At 39.1% G+C, this 18266-nt stretch overlaps 2 protein-coding genes and 1 long non-coding RNA gene across 7 annotated transcripts in view; 2 read left to right on the forward strand and 1 right to left on the reverse strand.

Moving 5' to 3' along the window:
- The window catches only part of LOC5519337 (kinesin-like protein unc-104), a 50514-nt gene that overhangs the window by 15476 nt on the left and 16772 nt on the right, over positions 1-18266 (forward strand). For all 4 annotated transcript variants that reach the window (XR_007312451.1, XR_007312452.1, XM_048731029.1 and 1 more), the window contains exons 22-33: positions 4894-4950; positions 5049-5105; positions 5338-5440; positions 6049-6121; positions 7431-7466; positions 7586-7649; positions 7902-7987; positions 8241-8309; positions 10089-10243; positions 10502-10621; positions 11081-11199; positions 17798-17877. Coding sequence is in view for 2 of the 4 variants with exons in the window: in XM_048731029.1 (XP_048586986.1) it covers positions 4894-4950; positions 5049-5105; positions 5338-5440; positions 6049-6121; positions 7431-7466; positions 7586-7649; positions 7902-7987; positions 8241-8309; positions 10089-10243; positions 10502-10621; positions 11081-11199; positions 17798-17877 (1019 nt within the window). In the remaining 2 variants the exon portion in view is untranslated. The remainder of the gene's footprint in view (positions 1-4893; positions 4951-5048; positions 5106-5337; positions 5441-6048; positions 6122-7430; positions 7467-7585; positions 7650-7901; positions 7988-8240; positions 8310-10088; positions 10244-10501; positions 10622-11080; positions 11200-17797; positions 17878-18266) is intronic.
- Positions 631-2638, reverse strand: LOC125570096 (trace amine-associated receptor 6-like). The gene has a single exon (XM_048731031.1). It carries the CDS (start codon positions 2506-2508, stop codon positions 1582-1584), a length of 927 nt encoding a protein of 308 aa, XP_048586988.1. The 5' UTR covers positions 2509-2638; the 3' UTR covers positions 631-1581.
- Positions 11780-13549, forward strand: LOC125570097. Of its 2 annotated transcripts, XR_007312454.1 has the most exons (3): positions 11797-12231; positions 12478-12913; positions 13476-13549. It is a non-coding gene; the product is annotated as an uncharacterized LOC125570097 (long non-coding RNA). The 2 variants fall into 2 exon arrangements; XR_007312453.1 differs by having other exon boundaries at positions 11780-12913.

The raw sequence follows: 18266 nt of genomic DNA on the forward strand, positions 1-18266 counted from the left end.
AAGAGCCAGCCTAGAATCACAATTATAAAGAAGAAAATATCTAAATAATCAAAAGATTTTGGGGTTTGTTAAACAATTCTTACATATTCGCTTCTATGGCAGCTTGGTTTAATAAACTCGAATGCGGCTGTATTCCATTCACATTCCGAGTTACGATCGTTCAAACTTTTCGTCAAGTTATTGATTTATACAGATTAAACACGCTCTCGTTCGGTCATCTTGAGTATTTAAGCTCAAGTTTTTTCGCCCGTATACGATTCCTTTCGACATTAAATCAAGTTGCAAGGCTTTATTGAGGTTCTCTGTGGGTTCAAACACAAAAACATGCCCCCGCAAATTTAATTATCGAATGATGATTTGGCACTTTTTTTAGATTATTATGCAAATTGCGTATTGTAGAACAATAATGTGATTAATCGTAGCAGGTATTTTATCTTTCTGAAAGAGAAAAGTAAACTCGACATGCTCGACGTGTCTTTTCTTACAGTTCAATACTTTTTATAGTATGATTATACTAAGAAATAAAAACCTAGAAATGAATGCTAACATTACAGTTGTAGTTGTGCTTGCTGCAGTAGCTACATGTATGTTTTAGGGGCCTATTTTTTATCTTTTACTTTATTTTTATCGGTTTGATTGTTTAACAAAGAAATTTTTTTTTTCAACCAGGAAGCGGTAAAACCATCATGACGATCATTTGATCGAACCTGATATATGTGACAAAAGTATTTTATTACCTTAATTTCTTAGAAAACTGTTATCCTAGATCGCCTTTACGACAGTTGTTAATAAAACATTTTTAATGGAAAAGATGTTATTGATAAACGTACTAAGAGGCACTGCACTCAGTATTTTTTATAAAAAAAAAAACATTTAAAGAACAATTTTGGAGAGCTACTGTATATAAAACTAAAGAACTATATAGAATTTAATGGCCAATGAAGTATTGGAAAAAAATCACACAAATTATTAATGACAGTAATATCTAAGGTTGGTATTTTGCTGCTATCTGAGCCTGGGTATGTTCTTAGCATGTTCTTAGAAGTTGGTCAGTCTGGACGTCATTGAAAAAATGGTTTTTGTATTTTTATTAAAAAAGAGTGTATGGTCAAATAAGATACAATTGCTTGTTCAACTTCTTCTATATTTTATTAGTATCATATCTGAAATTAGCGTTCTAAACCAAAATATTGTTTTAGTATTAAAATAGAAAAAAAATCATGTTTAAATATGGCAGCACAATTGTTCCGCTCTCAACATATCCGTACGTTGGTGTTTGTCGTTTCATAAGGAAACTGTCTCTCTTGTCATTCGTGTTTGCCCGCAATATTTAAAGAAAGAAATTTATTCGGAACTTCCAAGTAAGAGCTGTATTCGGTGTCTGTGAAAGCTAGCAACATTATTGAGATATCAATAAAGCGATTTTGATAAATTTATAGAAGCATAGATACGAAGAGCTTCTTCCTCATTTGATTATCAAAAATTTTCTCTTTTGTTTATAAATATCAATTATATTTTACACTTTAGTTTTACATGCTAATCAATTAGTTGAGATATATTGGTTTTAGATTTTCTCTTAGTTCATGTTTGTACGCTACCCGTAGAAGGCTCCATATTAGTGTTAAATACAGAATACTTTATGGCCTGTCTAAAGTGCCTACTCCTTAAGGATAGAATCCAAGGGTTGACGGCGGAACTCACAAGAGCAACAAAGCTAACCCATGGCCAAACAAAAACCCTTATTTCATCTAACAGACAAGCATTGTAAGCAAGGGTAATATCAAGTATAGATACAACTTGGCTTGGCACAAACAACACTGAGAATACCACAATAATTATTGCCACTGTGAAAGCTGTCTTCCTATTTTTCAGAATTTCATTTCGTTTCTTCCTCTCAGTCACGCTTTCGCTGGCTATCCTCTGTCTCTGGTACTTTGCAGATTTAAAAATAAAGTAATAGCAGAACAAAGTCATTGTCAGTGGAGGAATAAAAGCTAATGCAACTGTAGTCAGCCACAGTATTGACAAGTAGTCTTTCGGGACGAAGACTCTCTGTAGAGAAAACAAACTCGATAAAATCCAGATACTTGCAATTGCTATCGCGCATTTTTTCGATGTGATCTCCTCCTTATAATGTAAAGGCTTCGTAATGGCGTAAAATCGATCGTAGCTAACACTAGCGAATGAATAAGTAGTTATAAGTATTGATTGTACCCAAATAGCGCCTTGGATTGTGTCAAACGCACTTGGCAGCGTTTGCTGCTTGTATCTGTAAAATCCTATGACACTGAGGAAAGGGTTAAGCAAGAGTCCCACAAGAAGGTCTGCGGCCGCCAAGGATGCGATAAACCAGTTAGAGACAACATGAAGGGACTTAGTGTGGAAGATTGTCCAGAGAACCAAAAAGTTTCCAGCCACGGAGACAATACCAGACAGTGTGCTTAGGACTGAAAGTAGAATGAACGATTCCAGATTTTCTTGGTAGTTTCGGCAGCTCGAACTGTTCATGTTCGGGTTGTTTTTGCTGTGGTTATTTTTGATGGTTCAAAGATGAAGAACTAAAGCCAAATGAAGCTGAGGCAACACTGTCAATCTCTTTTGTTTGAGGTAAAAGTTCTAGAGTGTTTCACATAAATGTGTTAACTTTGCATTTAGTTTTTAATGAGTTTTACTCGAATCTTGCCGCCATGCTGGTAGCCGTCTGTCGATTTTTTGCCGTGTTGACCGTGAACTGTAATTGCTTAGTTGTTTTATTTTTTTACTAGAAGAAGCTTTTTTTACCCAATGTCTTCTTTTACTGTTCTCGTATTCAGTCAGGCGTCTTTTTACCTTGATTGGACACCAAATCATTGCTACATTTGTGTAGGCGAATACGTTGCCATGCGTCCTAAACTCTTGTCATTTAGTGCAAATATTAGCATTCGTTGATCGAGCCCTCTAATATACGCCTTCTCATGATCCCTGCGAATGAGGTAATTTAATTAATAATAATTTCGCCTCCGGTGGACCTAAGCTCGCATCTAAAATTCCTGCAGCGTTTTCTCATTATTTACCTTAAACCAATTTATGTAACATTTTTGTACCTTACCCGTGACCACTCTAAGATTGAGTTAAATTAATTGATTGCCATTAAATTAATCTGTTGGTTTTACTTTTGCCCAGCACGCTTATTTTATTGTGTTCGCCATATAACCATTAATCCTTTAGCGACCTAATTTACCATCTCTGTGGCACAAGGGATGGTTTCCTTCTAAATTGAAACCCACGAAAATTACACCCTGCCTTCCAAAGTGGAAATGGAACAGACCCTGATGATTTTCGCCCATTAGGGGACATGCGCTAAGAAGTCACGTGACTTTTTGCATTGCAAATTCAAGCCAAAATAAACCCCAGAAATGCCTGCGGCTTTTACACCAGACAAGGACGAAAATATAAAACCTTTTAATGGAAATAAGCCATTTCTGGCAAAAAAATTTTCTGGCAGATTGGTAAGCGCTAAGAAATTTGCTTTTTGTTGTTCTTATTTTGCTATAAAAATCCTGAGCGTGCGCGAGTCTACCACCAAAAAAGTCACGTGATCTCTTAGCGCAAGTCCCCTTTTTAACTTGTGAATGCTTGCAAAGCATTTACGTAAACTTCCGTAAGCTTTTTGTGGTCTTACTCTGCTTCAGCAACACAGTCATCCTTAGATCATATGTATACTTCCGGTGTTCAACTTCCGGTTAAAGCCTAGTGCTATTAAAGGGCTGAGTCGTCGACCTGTGACAACTACGGTCATACCTTGCTATGACAAGAGAGCTAGTTTCTTCAGAAAAGTCTGCCATGTGGGTTGAGCTTGCACACGCGCCTTCGTCACCGACGTCATTCGATCTTCTACGGTTCAGCCCAATTCAAGCTGTTTAGTTTGCAAACAAAACAAGTAAAATGCTAGCAAAGCTTTTAATTCCCCTTCTTTTAGAACTTGCCGATTCGCGTCTCTGGGGTTTCGCGTTGTTTGTTTGAATTTGTGCTGGGAGAGAGACTAGCCAAAACTGCAACATAAGGTAAAGGACCTGTTAGCTGGGTCTCTGGTCGCAGGGTAATAAGAAAAAAGCCTCTGTTCGAATGACAAAATAGAAGAGGATAGATCTCTGAGCCAACTCGTGAAGAGGATAGATTCACGAGTTGGCTCAGAGAGCCTTTGATTTTATAAGAACGTATAATTTTCAGTTGAGGCTGGGCCGTTTTTATTTCTGGAGCATTTTGATGCTGAATATGTTTTTAACGATGTTCTTATATTTTAGTGTTTATAAGATTATAGGAGGAGATTATTAGGAGGAGAATTACACAAAAGATCAAAAGCAATATAATTTATAAAAGGTTGTTATTAATTAACAAAATTTAACACCGATTTTGGAACACATAAGTAGACTAAAAAAGCAATATTTTGCTGCTATCTGAGCCTCGGCATGTTCTTAAAATTTGGTAAAATCTCCGACTGTTCTTATAAAAAAATTTCTTGTACAAAAAGAACTGGAAAGGGGAGTGCGTCCTCCAAAAATATCCAAAAACCTTTCCATACTGTTGAACACTGTATTAATTAAGAGAGAATTCTTAGAATTTTGAGCAGTCCACCGCCAAAAAATCCTGCATCAAAATACTTTTTATTGTTTACATAGCTTTAGGGTATAGCTTTTAATATATGTTTAAATTAAGTCGATACTGTTTGCGCCGTCGTGAAAATTTTTTTTCCAATGTTTGTGAAATTATACAGGTTGAAATTGGCATTGTATGCGCGAACTTCATCGAACTCCGCGCGTGCGCTCGCTTATAAAGATAGAAACTTTGCCGATCCATACTACATCAAAATGTTGCCACATATTGTAAAGCTGTTTTGTTTTTGTTTTTCGTAAGGCGATCGGATCATCCTTGGTAACAACCACGTGTTCCGATTCAACTATCCACACCAAGGTATGTGATTGGATTGGTAGATCTTTCCATTACCATCATTTTCCACTGTTGAAACTGGTTGTTACCAAGCTGAATCGTATCATGGGGTTTGTTTGCAGTCTTAACCGAGCGAATAAGAAAGTCACGTGACAACGTCAATGCAGAGTCGACAGCAGGTGAGATCAATGAGAGTAAAGTGTCCTGTGTCATCATGATCATATGAACACTATAGTTATCATCATCATCGTCATCACCATCATCATATAACCATACACTACCAACCTCAAAGCAAAGACTTCCACTTCGAAGCTAAAACTTCCGGCATCTTGACCTTAAGACTTCTACCTTCATCATCATTATTATCATTATAACCTTATTTACAATACCACCACCAACCTTCTGTCTCAGTCCCTCGCGGCGAGTGCAGTGAGTGCGATCAGCCGGTGGACTGGTCCTTCGCCGTGCTTGAGCTGCTGAGAGAGCAGGGCTACATGAAGGAGATGAATGACAGGTGAGCGGGGCTTCTTTGCAAAAGCACTTTATATAATTTTTATTGCTTGTTGGAAAGGGGTGGAAAACTTGATTGATTCATCGATTAATCGGGCGTCATATTGAATTTTTGCGGCTAAGAAGAATTGTGTTTTTCGCAAAAAATATACTGCCTGTGAGCAGGGTTATCTTGATATTTTTTTTATTTTATTGAGATGATCATTTATACTATATCGCAGTTTTCTCTTCTCTTTTTAATGCTAGGAGTATGCAGCCCCAAAAAAATGTTTTTACAAGTCGGACAAGATGGAACACTGGCACATTGACATCACACTAGTAGCACATCGGTCACAGCTTTAGGTCCCTATGCATCTAAACTGGTTTCAACCACTTCGTGTTCGTCAAAAAGTTACAATGCAGTTCTTTGCAGATGAATTTAACCTGAGGCAATAGTGGTTTTGCCATGTTATGGACTTCTAACAAGGACGAAACAGCTGTCCAAAATTACCAAACTTCTGCTTGTTCTTAGCGCACTATCTTGGCCCAACTGGTGCCGATGTGTGTATAGCTAGTATCTGTAAAAGTTCACTTGTTGTGTAGGAACAGCTGATGTGCGCTTTTTTTTTCTAGAGTACTTGAGCTTGAGGAGAGGATTCGTCAGGAGAAGGATCAGGCGACGGTGCTACTAGAGCAGCAGAGACAGGTACCTTATGGAAGGCGGTCTGGGGGGACAGAAGAAGGAGGTTGTATGGTGGGGGGGGGAGGGGGAAGGATAAGGCGATGGTGCTACTTGAGCAGCAAAGACAGGTACCTCATGGAAGACGGTCTGGGGGGACGGAAGAAGGAGGTTGTATGGTGGGGGGGGGGGGTGAGGGGGAAGGATAAGGCGACGGTGCTACTAGAGCAGCAGAGACAGGTACCCCATGGAAGGCGGTCTGGGGGGACGGAAGAAGGAGGTTGTATGGTGGGGGGGAGGGGGAAGGATAAGGCGACGGTGCTACTTGAGCAGCAAAGACAGGTACCTCATGGAAGGCGGTCTGGGGGGACGGAAGAAGGAGGTTGTATGGTGGGGGGGGGGGGTGAGGGGGAAGGATAAGGCGACGGTGCTACTAGAGCAGCAGAGACAGGTACCCCATGGAAGGCGGTACGGGGGTACGGAAGAAGGAGGTTGTATGGTGGGGGGGAGGGGGAAGGATAAGGCGACGGTGCTACTTGAGCAGCAAAGACAGGTACCCCATGAAAGGCGGTACGGGGGTACGGAAGAAGGAGGTTGTATGGTGGGGGGAGGGGGAAGGATAAGGCGACGGTGCTACTAGAGCAGCAGAGACAGGTACCTTATGGAAGGCTGTCTGGGGGGACGGAAGAAGGAGGTTGTATGGTGGGGGGGGGGGGGTGAGGGGGAAGGATAAGGCGACGGTGCTACTAGAGCAGCAGAGACAGGTACCCCATGGAAGGCGGTACGGGGGTACGGAAGAAGAAGGTTGTATGGTGGGGGGGAGGGGGAAGGATAAGGCGACGGTGCTACTTGAGCAGCAGAGACAGGTACCCCATGGAAGGCGGTACGGGGGTACGGAAGAAGGAGGTTGTATGGTGGGGGGAGGGGGAAGGATAAGGCGACGGTGCTACTAGAGCAGCAAAGACAGGTACCCCATGGAAGGCGGTACGGGGGGGTTGGAAGAAGGAGGTTGTATGGTGGGGGGAAGGGGAAGGAGGGGGTAGGATGAGGCGATGGTGCTACTATAGCAGCAGACAGGTAGCTTATGGAAGGTGGTACCTTGTATTTGAAAACTTCTTAATTCTTTATTTGAATTCTTGGGTGATTCAAACTGAAGTTTTATAAGAATTTAATGCAATCGTTTTATTGCTGACGAACTTGAAATGTTTTTAAAATATCGAGAGTTTCTATATAACGATATAACTTTTGGTACATCGACATTGCACTGTATATCAATTGCAAACTAAGTGATCCTGTTGACAGAGCTTTTCAATTAGTATTAATCTTTTTTCCTCAGACTTATGAGAGCAAACTTCAAGAACTTCAAAGACAGGTGGATAAGTTTTACAAACTATTTTGTATGCCAACTAACCAATACAAAGTAAGATGTATCTCTTAGAAGATCATTTCGGACAAAATCAATGTTGTTAATGATGGAATTTGCTTTTACAGGTGGATTTGTCCTCGTTTCCATCCAGCGATTTCGACAGCGATCTCGAGAACGCGAGTTATGAAAGTAAGCGTCGTTTTAAGCGCGATTCCTACCTTTACCTGCTGGCCTTCGGATTCCGTTACTGGGAATAGAGTTGTTTGTTCTTCATGCTCTGACAAAAAAAGCTGATAACTGGACTTGTGTTTTGCCTAAGTTGTAATTCGTAATTAGATTTTTTGTCAGTTTATTGTCAAGTTTATCAGACTTGAACCTGGCATAAGTAAATAAACTAGTTGTTTCTAAATGATTCAATTTTGATTACGTTGCTTATTTCAGGCGAGAGTCCGCTGACCGAGCGCGAGATGAATCTGGCGGCGTCAGTGATAGAAAAGTGGCGATCTTTCGTATATACTTCTCTGAGGGTAATTTAGCAATGATATCAATTCATCTTTAGCGGTTACCGAGACTTTAAGCACGATTTGTTGCTCTGCTGTTTTCAACTTTGGTCTGAGCTATGTAATACTGGGTCAAGGCTAGCATACAAAGCAGGCTTTTTTTTAGGGTTTACAGTGAGACAGAGCAAAGAAAACGCAAAAAGGGTAGAGAAACATTTCTTAGTTCTGTCATTGTTTTACCAGCTTGTCCTGTTTTTACCTGTTTTTCTTGTTTGTAAAGGATGACATTCTTAGCCACGGGGTGCTCTTGAAAGAAGCTAACGCCATCAGTGTAGAGTTAAAGAAAAAGGTATAAAGTACTAGTGGTATGTTATGTGTTAGACAAAGGTATAAAGTACTGGTGGTATGTTATGTGTTAGACAAAGGTATAAAGTACTGGTGGTATGTTATGTGTTAGACAAAGTTATGAAGTACTGGTGGTATGTTATGTGTTAGACAAAGTTATGAAGTACTGGTGGTATGTTATGTGTTAGACAAAGGTATAAAGCACTGGTGGTATGTTATGTGTTAGACAAAGTTATGAAGTACTGGTGGTATGTTATGTGTTAGACAAAGTTATGAAGTACTGGTGGTATGTTATGTGATAGACAAAGGTATGAAGTACTAGTGGTATGTTATGTATTAGACAAAGGTATGAAGTACTGGTGGTATGTTATGTAATAGACAAAGGTATGAAGTGCTAGTGGTATGTTATGTATTAGACAAAGGTATGAAGTAATGGTGGTATGTTATGTGATAGACAAAGGTATAAAGTACTAGTGGTATGTTATGTATAAGACAAAGGTATGAAGTACTGGTGGTATTTTATGTGTTAGACAAAGGTATAATTATGTATTAGACAAAGTTATGAAGTACTGGTGGTATGTTATGTGTTAGACAAAGGTATTAAGTACTAGTGGTATGTTATGTGTTAGACAAAGGTATAAAGTACTAGTGGTATGTTATGTATTAGACAAAGGTATGAAGTACTAGTGGTATGTTATGTGTTAGACAAAGGTATAAAGTACTGGTGGTATGTTATGTGTTAGACAAAGGTATAAAGTACTGGTGGTATGTTATGTGTTAGACAAAGTTATGAAGTACTGGTGGTATGTTATGTGTTAGACAAAGTTATGAAGTACTGGTGGTATGTTATGTGTTAGACAAAGGTATAAAGCACTGGTGGTATGTTATGCGTTAGACAAAGTTATGAAGTACTGGTGGTATGTTATGTGTTAGACAAAGTTATGAAGTACTGGTGGTATGTTATGTGATAGACAAAGGTATGAAGTACTAGTGGTATGTTATGTATTAGACAAAGGTATGAAGTACTGGTGGTATGTTATGTAATAGACAAAGGTATGAAGTGCTAGTGGTATGTTATGTATTAGACAAAGGTATGAAGTAATGGTGGTATGTTATGTGATAGACAAAGGTATAAAGTACTAGTGGTATGTTATGTATAAGACAAAGGTATGAAGTACTGGTGGTATTTTATGTGTTAGACAAAGGTATAATTATGTATTAGACAAAGTTATGAAGTACTGGTGGTATGTTATGTGTTAGACAAAGGTATTAAGTACTAGTGGTATGTTATGTGTTAGACAAAGGTATAAAGTACTAGTGGTATGTTATGTATTAGACAAAGGTATGAAGTACTAGTGGTATGTTATGTGTTAGACAAAGGTATAAAGTACTGGTGGTATGTTATGTGTTAGACAAAGGTATGAAGTACTGGTGGTATGTTATGCATTAGACAAAGGTATGAAGTACTAGCGGTATGTTATGTTTTAGACACAGGTATAAAGTACTGGTGGTGGTTGGTATGGTGATATTTTGTGTTAGAAAAAGGTATGAAGTTCTGGTGTTATGTTATGTTGAGGAAAAAGGCATAAAGTACCACCCTTGAAATAGTATTTGCAGTATAGCAACAGTATTTTTATAGAAATAGGGATTTGCTCCCCTGAAAATGAGAATCCAAAGACCTCCCCCCGTCCCATTGAATTCCCAATTCGCACCATGGGGTTATGTATTGACATTTTCTGGAATAGCACATTCAAGGGTTTGTTAATGACGTCATGATCCCCAGGTGGAGTTCCAGTTTATGCTATTATCGGACACGCTGTTCACGCCAATGCCAGATAGCTTCAAGCCTGAGCTAGGCGACCGCTCTACAGCGGTGGCCGTGGAGGTCCGGGACGAGAAGAATGGTGCAACGCATCATTGGACACTAAAGAAGCTCAGGTAACCACAGGGAGATCACGTAAAGAATGTTTTTACTTAAGGCTTCTTTTTATTGGTGCATCTATTGTTTCAGGTGATACAAGGTACATGTTTAACATAGTTCGTGATATCCAGGTACTCTCACAGGGAGTGCCTTACTGACATGTAAAACGCTTAACATAGTTCGTAATATATTGGTTCTCTTGCAGGGAGAGCTTAGCCCGACATTACGGCTTACATTTCTGTAGTAGTTTGTAAAGCATTTATGTTCTTTTGCAGGGAGCGCTTAGCTGACATGCGGTACATGTATGAGACTGAGGCGGACACGTCAATCAACGTCACATTCGAGTCGGGAGATCCCTTTTATGACGACTTCCCATGGTTTAAGCTGGTAGGCAGGTACGCAACATTTCTCTTATTCAAGTACCCTCTATCTCAAACCAATAAAGTGTGACAAAGTAACATTTTTTAGACTGATCTACAGTACTATTACGCTGTAAACGTAACATAATAGACATAAAGCCGACTGTGAAATAAATTGAAAAAAATTTGGCTTTTTGTTGTCTTAAAACATGGCCATCAGAGTAATGTATTTTATCTGTCTGCCCTGAAAACGCTTCCGATAACGCAATCATAATAATCAAAAGAACACAACACCTTTCGTTAAGAATATAATTTAGAAAAAAGGAGAGCTGAATGTTGCAAAAGTTTTTTTTTGTTAAATTTGTAAAATTCACGAGGTATCACTATGTTGTATGCTTTGTTTCAAGGTTGTTAAGTAAAACATTACAGACTTCTTGTCTGACATACTGTTGCATTTTGTATTATTGTGTTATTGTTGCCTTTATGTGTTTATAGGTCTCTGGTGTATCTGAGTAATCTTGTCTATGGTGCGCACCTAGAACAGACCACGCCCATCATCAGTGACTCAGGACGGGTACAGGGTCACATTCTCATCCTCACTCGGCCTTGTACAGGTAAGTGTTTCGACCACAACCATTATTAGTGAATCAGGACGGGTACAGGGTCACATTCTCATCCTCACTCGGCCTTTTACAGGTAAGTGGTTCGACCACACCCATTATTAGTGAATCAGGACGGTTACAGGGTCACATTCTCATCCTCACTCGGCCTTGTACAGGTAAGTGGTTCGACCACACCCATTATTAGTGAATCAGGACGGGTACAGGGTCACATTCTCATCCTCACTCGGCCTTGTACAGGTAAGTGGTTCGACCACACCCATTATTAGTGAATCAGGACGGGTACAGGGTCACATTCTCATCCTCACTCGGCCTTGTACAGGTGAGTGGTTCGACCACACCCATTATTAGTGAATCAGGACGGGTACAGGGTCACATTCTTATCCTCACTCGGCCTTGTACAGGTAAGTGGTTCGACCACACCCATTATTAGTGAATCAGGACGGGTACAGGGTCACATTCTCATCCTCACTCGGCCTTGTACAGGTAAGTGGTTCGACCACACCCATTATTAGTGAATCAGGACGGGTACAGGGTCACATTCTCATCCTCACTCGGCCTTGTACAGGTAAGTGGTTCGACCACACCCATTATTAGTGACTCAGGACGGGTACAGGGTCACATTCTCATTCGTACTCGGCCTTCACGGCTGTTTCATATGCGCGTTTGGTGGACATTAGGTTCTAAGTCCCTCCGCGCGCTCACATACGCGGTATGCTAGCATGAAAGCGAGGCGCTTGTTTTGAAGACACCAGGTCAACCAGAGAAAAAAAGCTCTTGTAAACAGCTGAATTCTCAGCTGAATTTCCTCCTTCATTTCTAAAACTACATCGAACAATGTGTGAAGCACATTCACAAGGCAACATGTATGAACTGTATTTGCACTGTTTGGTGAGATTCGAGAAGAAATATGGGTAAAACCGCTCGGCAAATTTTACATTTCGAAGATGGCATCAGCAGAAGTTGGATTTTTCGTGAACTTCACGGCGGGATATGACAGGGACTCACACTTATTCCTTCAATTCGGTAAGTCAAGTTTGTTGTATTTGACTATTTAGCTTACCAATATGATGTTTCTACAGGTGTACCATTTTTTTTTAAAGTAAATTTGTCTTACCTAGGAATCCCGACATTTAGCCTAATTGAGAATCGAAGGAAGCGAACTCCGCTTCGACATTCCACAGCATTTGTTTTATTGTTTCAAGGGTTTCTTTTCAAGCGGATAAATTTTGGTATGCTTTTTTTATGAAACTCTAACAACTGTTTCCACAGTATCATCACCTGGAATTATTTACTTACTTTTGACAAGCGTGAAATATCAGTGTAAGTTATTTTCCATTTTTTGGTCAATATTTTTTTGGTTATCTATTTTCCCGCCTTTTTACGACACGCGCGTGGTACACCCGGCAATTTTTATTTCGTCGTGATACTAAAGGAAAATGGAGGACGAAACCCAATTATATGAGTGGGTTGATGAAGAGGAGGAGGAGAGGAAGTTGAGGGAGAGGAGGGAGAAGACGCTAAGGCTAAACACACATATTTGGCGGGCAGAGGCAGAAAGAAAGTAAGTTTGATTTTGTTTGCATTCATTGTTTATTTTTGCACCTGAACTCAACCTTGTTTTGTTTTTGTATATTTTAGGAGAAGGATGACAGCAGAATTTAAGAAGAAAAAAAAAGATGGAGAATGGAATTTCGTATGTGGATTTGTAAGTATTTTTACTTAATTTTTTTTTGCTTATTGAAACAATGAATACAAATTGGAATTAAGTTATACTTATAATAATAATAATTTAATATTATTCAAACAAAGCGCTAAAACTATGTGTTATAAAGTTCTAAAGCGCTAAATAAAATGAAACAGAAAACAAAAACTTACCTATAAAAATGAATTATGACTAAACTTTCTTATGGATGAAATTTTCAAAGTAACTTAAGCTTAAGCTTATGTTTTTTTTTTTAATATTGATTTTGACTATATATGTTGACTAGAGAAATGTATGTGCATGCATGCTAGTATTGCCATGGGAAGATATAATATTTTGTTAATTTCTATTTTTATATTCTACCAATAACTGTCAAAGTTGTTCACTGTATTATATTTTGACATGTAAATCATTTTTGTATTAATTCCCCTCAACCAGTGTATGCTGTTTTCCAAAGACCTACTTGTAAGTTATTATTTAACTTTTGGTTTTCTGTTGTAATATCATTTCCTAATAAATATAGTTTAATTAAACTGCCTGATTCTGATTATGTGCCTTTTTTCAGGACTGAAGAGGAGGAGAGCGCAGAGAAGGAGAAAGCTCTGAGGAGGAAACAGGAATTAGAAGAAAGACTAAAAAGGGAGAAAGAGAGGAAAATGATGAAAAAGAGAAAGTTTTCACTTTAATTTATGTTTCAATGTTTACAATTTGTATTCTTTACAATATGTACATTATTTACGTTAATTATTGTGTGACTACAGAAAAAGGCTTATTTACATTGGCAATGTTTTACTTACATTTGTACAATAGTATTAATATATTGTTTTTTACTTACATTTGTACAATAGTATTAATATATTGTTATGTCATATTGTGTAAACAATAATATTCAAAACGATTAGATTCAAATATATAATGGTTTAGTCAGGAAAGAAGGTACTGGAGAGTTTTAAGAAAACCTTGATTTCTAGTTGTGACATTGTTGCATGTCCCTATTCTTCTATGCATTTGCGTTGTTTTCGGACTGGGACATATGATCTGGATGGCATTGTCTGTGGTGCTCCTCCATTACCCATTTAGCACGATTGCTCCTATTTCTCACACCAGCGTAATCAGCACTCAGCTTGTTGAACTGGTGGTGCACAGACTCAATCCCTTGCTCACCCAGTAACCCAAATCCTGTGTTGTACATCTTGACCCAGGTAATAACATGGTCCTCGAGGATGTGCATTTTAGGAATGATTGAGGACTGTGGAAAGGTGGCGCGATAAAAACTCATGAAATATTTGATGTCTTGGTCTAAAAACAAAATATATTAAAGAGCAAGTTAAGAATTCAATGTGATTGGCAATTATAGAAAACTAAAAATTTTGATACAAAACCTGATAATCTCAAGGAGAAAAACAGCCATATTTTTTTAAGTAATGATTTTGATTGGATGAGAGCATTGCAGTTCAGATAATTAGTGTAAAATCTGTAACACAGTGCAATAACATACAAAATCAAACTCCATGAAAATAAGTATTTTCTTAGTATTTTATGCAGTAGATATGCTCTACTTTTTTAGATTAAAAATCTAAACATTAGAAAGAAAAAGTTAAAATAAATAATATTTGTTGGGATTTTGATATAAAAGTTGTCACACTGTTTTGTCGAATCATGCCAGTTTTAAACTGAGCTTGCACTGTTTTACTGTAATTCTACAAAAAATTATTGACTTTCCTAATTTGTGCATGTATATTATTAAAAGATAATCGTACAGTTTTCTTGTGCCACTCATGCAACTTTGAAAAACACAAGCAAATTTATCCCAAATTGAACTTGAAACTGTATGATTACCTATACCAACATTTTGTGTTACATCATTTTACCCCCCATGAGTAAATCATGGATACAGTTACTATCATACCAAGTTCTGTTATATCTTCACTGCTAAGTTTCCCCTTGCCATTCATACGTCTATGGACTCTGCCATATGATCCCAGCAACTCCTGAAATTGTTTGCTAATGGTGTTTGCCTGATCTTCAAGTTCTTTATCAAGGGGACTGTGAGATACCATGGTTGATGGTATTTCAGCTAACTTTGTCACGTTTTTTTCCTTTAAAAAAAGAAAAAGGTGTTTGTGAAACAGTGTGATAATATGCTAGATTTCAATAATTTAGTGTCACTTTACCTTATTTAATATCCTCCATTTAATAGCCACCCTCTATTATTAAGTAGTCTCTTTTTTATGCCCTGAGTGTTTTGTTACTGTATATTTAAGAACTATCTATAATATTTGTGATAAAACCTAATCTCTACCTTTTCAACTCTCTTAATTTGTTCCAGGGTATCCCTATGTCTGCTTTCATGGCCAGCCCTTGCCCTTCAGGTACTTCAATCTTCAGCCCAGCTTCTTGTGCTATGGTTTCTCGCTCCTCTTTGCCCATCGTTTGCATCTTAGCCTTTTTCTGCCTTAAGATGTCATCACGTTCACCACCACTGATTTGCTGCCTAAGTGTTTCAACTACAGAAGCTCTACGCTGCACTGTCTTACTGCTGGCAGATGCACTGTTGGTACGTGGTCGTGGAACATGGTAAATCTTCAATGGCTTAATAAGAAAGGTTAAGAGAAGGAGACCTGTCAAACGTAGCCATTGCTCAAGGCATTAAAATTATGGCAATGGAATTTTTTTTTAGTAAAAACTGATTTTTTTTACTGAAACTGTCAGGTCGAATCTGGGTAGGCCGAATGCCCCCCCTATATTTGATAATTTTTAGTATAAAGTACTAGAGTACTAGAGTATACTAAAGTATAATGTATAAGCCCTTTGATGTGTCACAGATGATAGAAGGTTTTTTTTCTCAAAACTATGCTATTGTATGTATGGAATAAATTGAAACTATACTATCCGTCTACTTGCCTTGCATATTGTTCCACTAGTAGGTGGCTATTTATAACATGTTTGTACTCTTTCTTACATTCTAGTTATACACCCAATTCAAGTTGATTTGGACATTGGCATTGAAAAATGGAAACTACAGAATGCAAGGCACACACCACCACCACCACACCACCAGGGGCTTGGAGTACTACATCCTCCACGCACCCCCGCATCCTCCCCCCCCCCCCCCCCCCCTCTGGATGAGAAAAGAACAGCGTTTAGCCCCCTTCCCCCCTCTAGAAATTCCTTGGCATTTGACCCCCAACGTCTGGATTTCCCATGGGGTAGGGGGTATGGACAATTTCTGGAACTACACAATAATATACTCACCGTGCCACCTGTAAACAAGAGAACTGGCAGAGATTGGGATACACTCAACTTCCTCTTCATTAACTGAGTACATATCCGCTCCTCGACCTGTGAGAGTGGGGTGTCTTTGTCCGCATTGAGGATTTCGCGCACAGTTGTTGTCGCAGGCTGCGCTATGTACGTAGTGCAGATTGCCTCGTGTGCGGCAAGGGTATCCAGACGATGTGGTTCCTTACATGATCTACATAAAACTTGGCATGAGGCTAGGGTGTTGCCTAAAACTCGCGGAATCTTATGCAGCACGCCGGGGGAAATGCTGGCTTTGCAAACGGGGCATCCAGATTTGTTGTATGTTTGATCTAGCCATTCGCAGATGCAAAGCACACAGAAGTAATGGTCGCATGGAGTTGCTATAGGCTGCGTCAGAACCTCTTTACATATAGCACAGAAAACAAAGTCGGGAGGACTCACAAAGCGTTCAGTTTCTGGCATTTCGTTAATTAGAACATCGGGAATCATTTCCTTTGGTATTGACTGAATAGTCGTGGCTGCGTTGCTCTGCTCGTTTTGGGATTTACCCTTTGGTCTTCCTCTTCCTACACCCTTTTTGGGGGGCCGTCCGCCTTGCCTTTTGGCTGCAAAAATTTCGCATATTTTGCATTGTAAAGAATGCGGGCCCCAAGTAAAAAGCTTTCTAACATTGCGTTTGTCAAGGTGGGAATAGCAAGTATGGCATACCTGTTCAGGATGGATCAGTTGGTTGTCTTTTTCGATGTTGATGCCATAGATTTGATAAATTTTTGATTTTACAAATTCATCGTTGGTTTTCCAGAACCGATTGCTACTACTTTTTCCACTGTATTTTCCGCAAATCCTGCAGCTTTTGGTTAGGAACGCTGCATGCATCGCATCGGAACTCCATGTTAACTGCAACAACGTAAGTAATTGCAACATAAGGCGCGCGAAAACACGAGAAAACCCGCGAAAAGAAATTACTTGGATCTCATTTAAAAAAAATGGTACAGCAAATATTTTAATGAATCTGACACAAGGAATAAATAAAGTAACCAAAAATGTCTTACCTCTATTCAAAATAAGTTGCGATGTGGGAAACTTTTCACGGTCTTTGAGCTAGTTTTCGCTGTACGAAATACTATGCTCCTTCGCCGGCTTTTGAACTTCAATGCCGTTCACTCTCTGTTTTTCGGACTATGACTAATGGAATTTGCATTTTTGAAAACATTTGGATGCTAGTAACACATTCTGATATTTGTTTTGGTTAATTTTGATTGTGGGCGGTGTCCTCTAGCCATCTTTTTCAATGTTTACGATTTTAAAATCGCCGCCATTTTGGTTGCCATAGACTCAAATTCACCTAGCAACCGGTTTTGGCCGTGCGAGAGACTAGAACCTAATGTCCACTGCGAAACAGCCGTGCCTTGTACAGGAAGGTGTACACATCCATCATAAGTAAATGAGGATAGTTTCCGGGGCAGACTCTCATTTTCGCTGGGCGAGGCTACCGCAACTGTCACATTTTTATGATAATGCTCTTTTTTATTTATAACATTATCAATTTCCTAGGGGGAGGGGGGGCATAATATCCCTATGACTAATTGTATGTACCTGATGATAATTATTTTTTGTCGCTAGATACTGAAAGTGACAGTGAGGACGTCAGCGGACGCGCATGCGTAATGTGGTTAGACTTTAACGAGGAGGACAAAGAACAGGTGATGATAAGCATTCACACATTCCAATCATGTGGTTACACATTCCCTGTCATGCAGTCACACAATCTAGTCATGTTGTCGCACATTCCTGGCATATAGTCACACATTCCAGTCATGTGGTCAAACATTCCAGTCATGCAGTCACACAACCTTAGAAAGTTACGCAATTTAGACTAGCGCTCACACAACCCAGTCATGTAGTCAAAACAACCTGTTAGAAAGTCCCAAAATTAAAGAAATAAATAGGACCATCAAAGTTATTGTCATCATCATCATGGTCATCAATATTATTGTTGTCAGTGCTGTGTTTATTTTGCCACCACGATCATCAGCGTCAGCAACACATCTCTATCGTCATTAGCATCATCAATGCCTGCCGCAGGCAATGA

This window comes from Nematostella vectensis, chromosome 8 (assembly GCF_932526225.1).
Source record: "Nematostella vectensis chromosome 8, jaNemVect1.1, whole genome shotgun sequence".
Classification (NCBI taxonomy): domain Eukaryota; kingdom Metazoa; phylum Cnidaria; class Anthozoa; order Actiniaria; family Edwardsiidae; genus Nematostella; species Nematostella vectensis.

Bases quoted from the DNA above. Each gene is read 5' to 3' on its own strand.
- LOC125570096 (XM_048731031.1), bottom strand. From the start codon at position 2,508: ATGAACAGTTCGAGCTGCCGAAACTACCAAGAAAATCTGGAATCGTTC.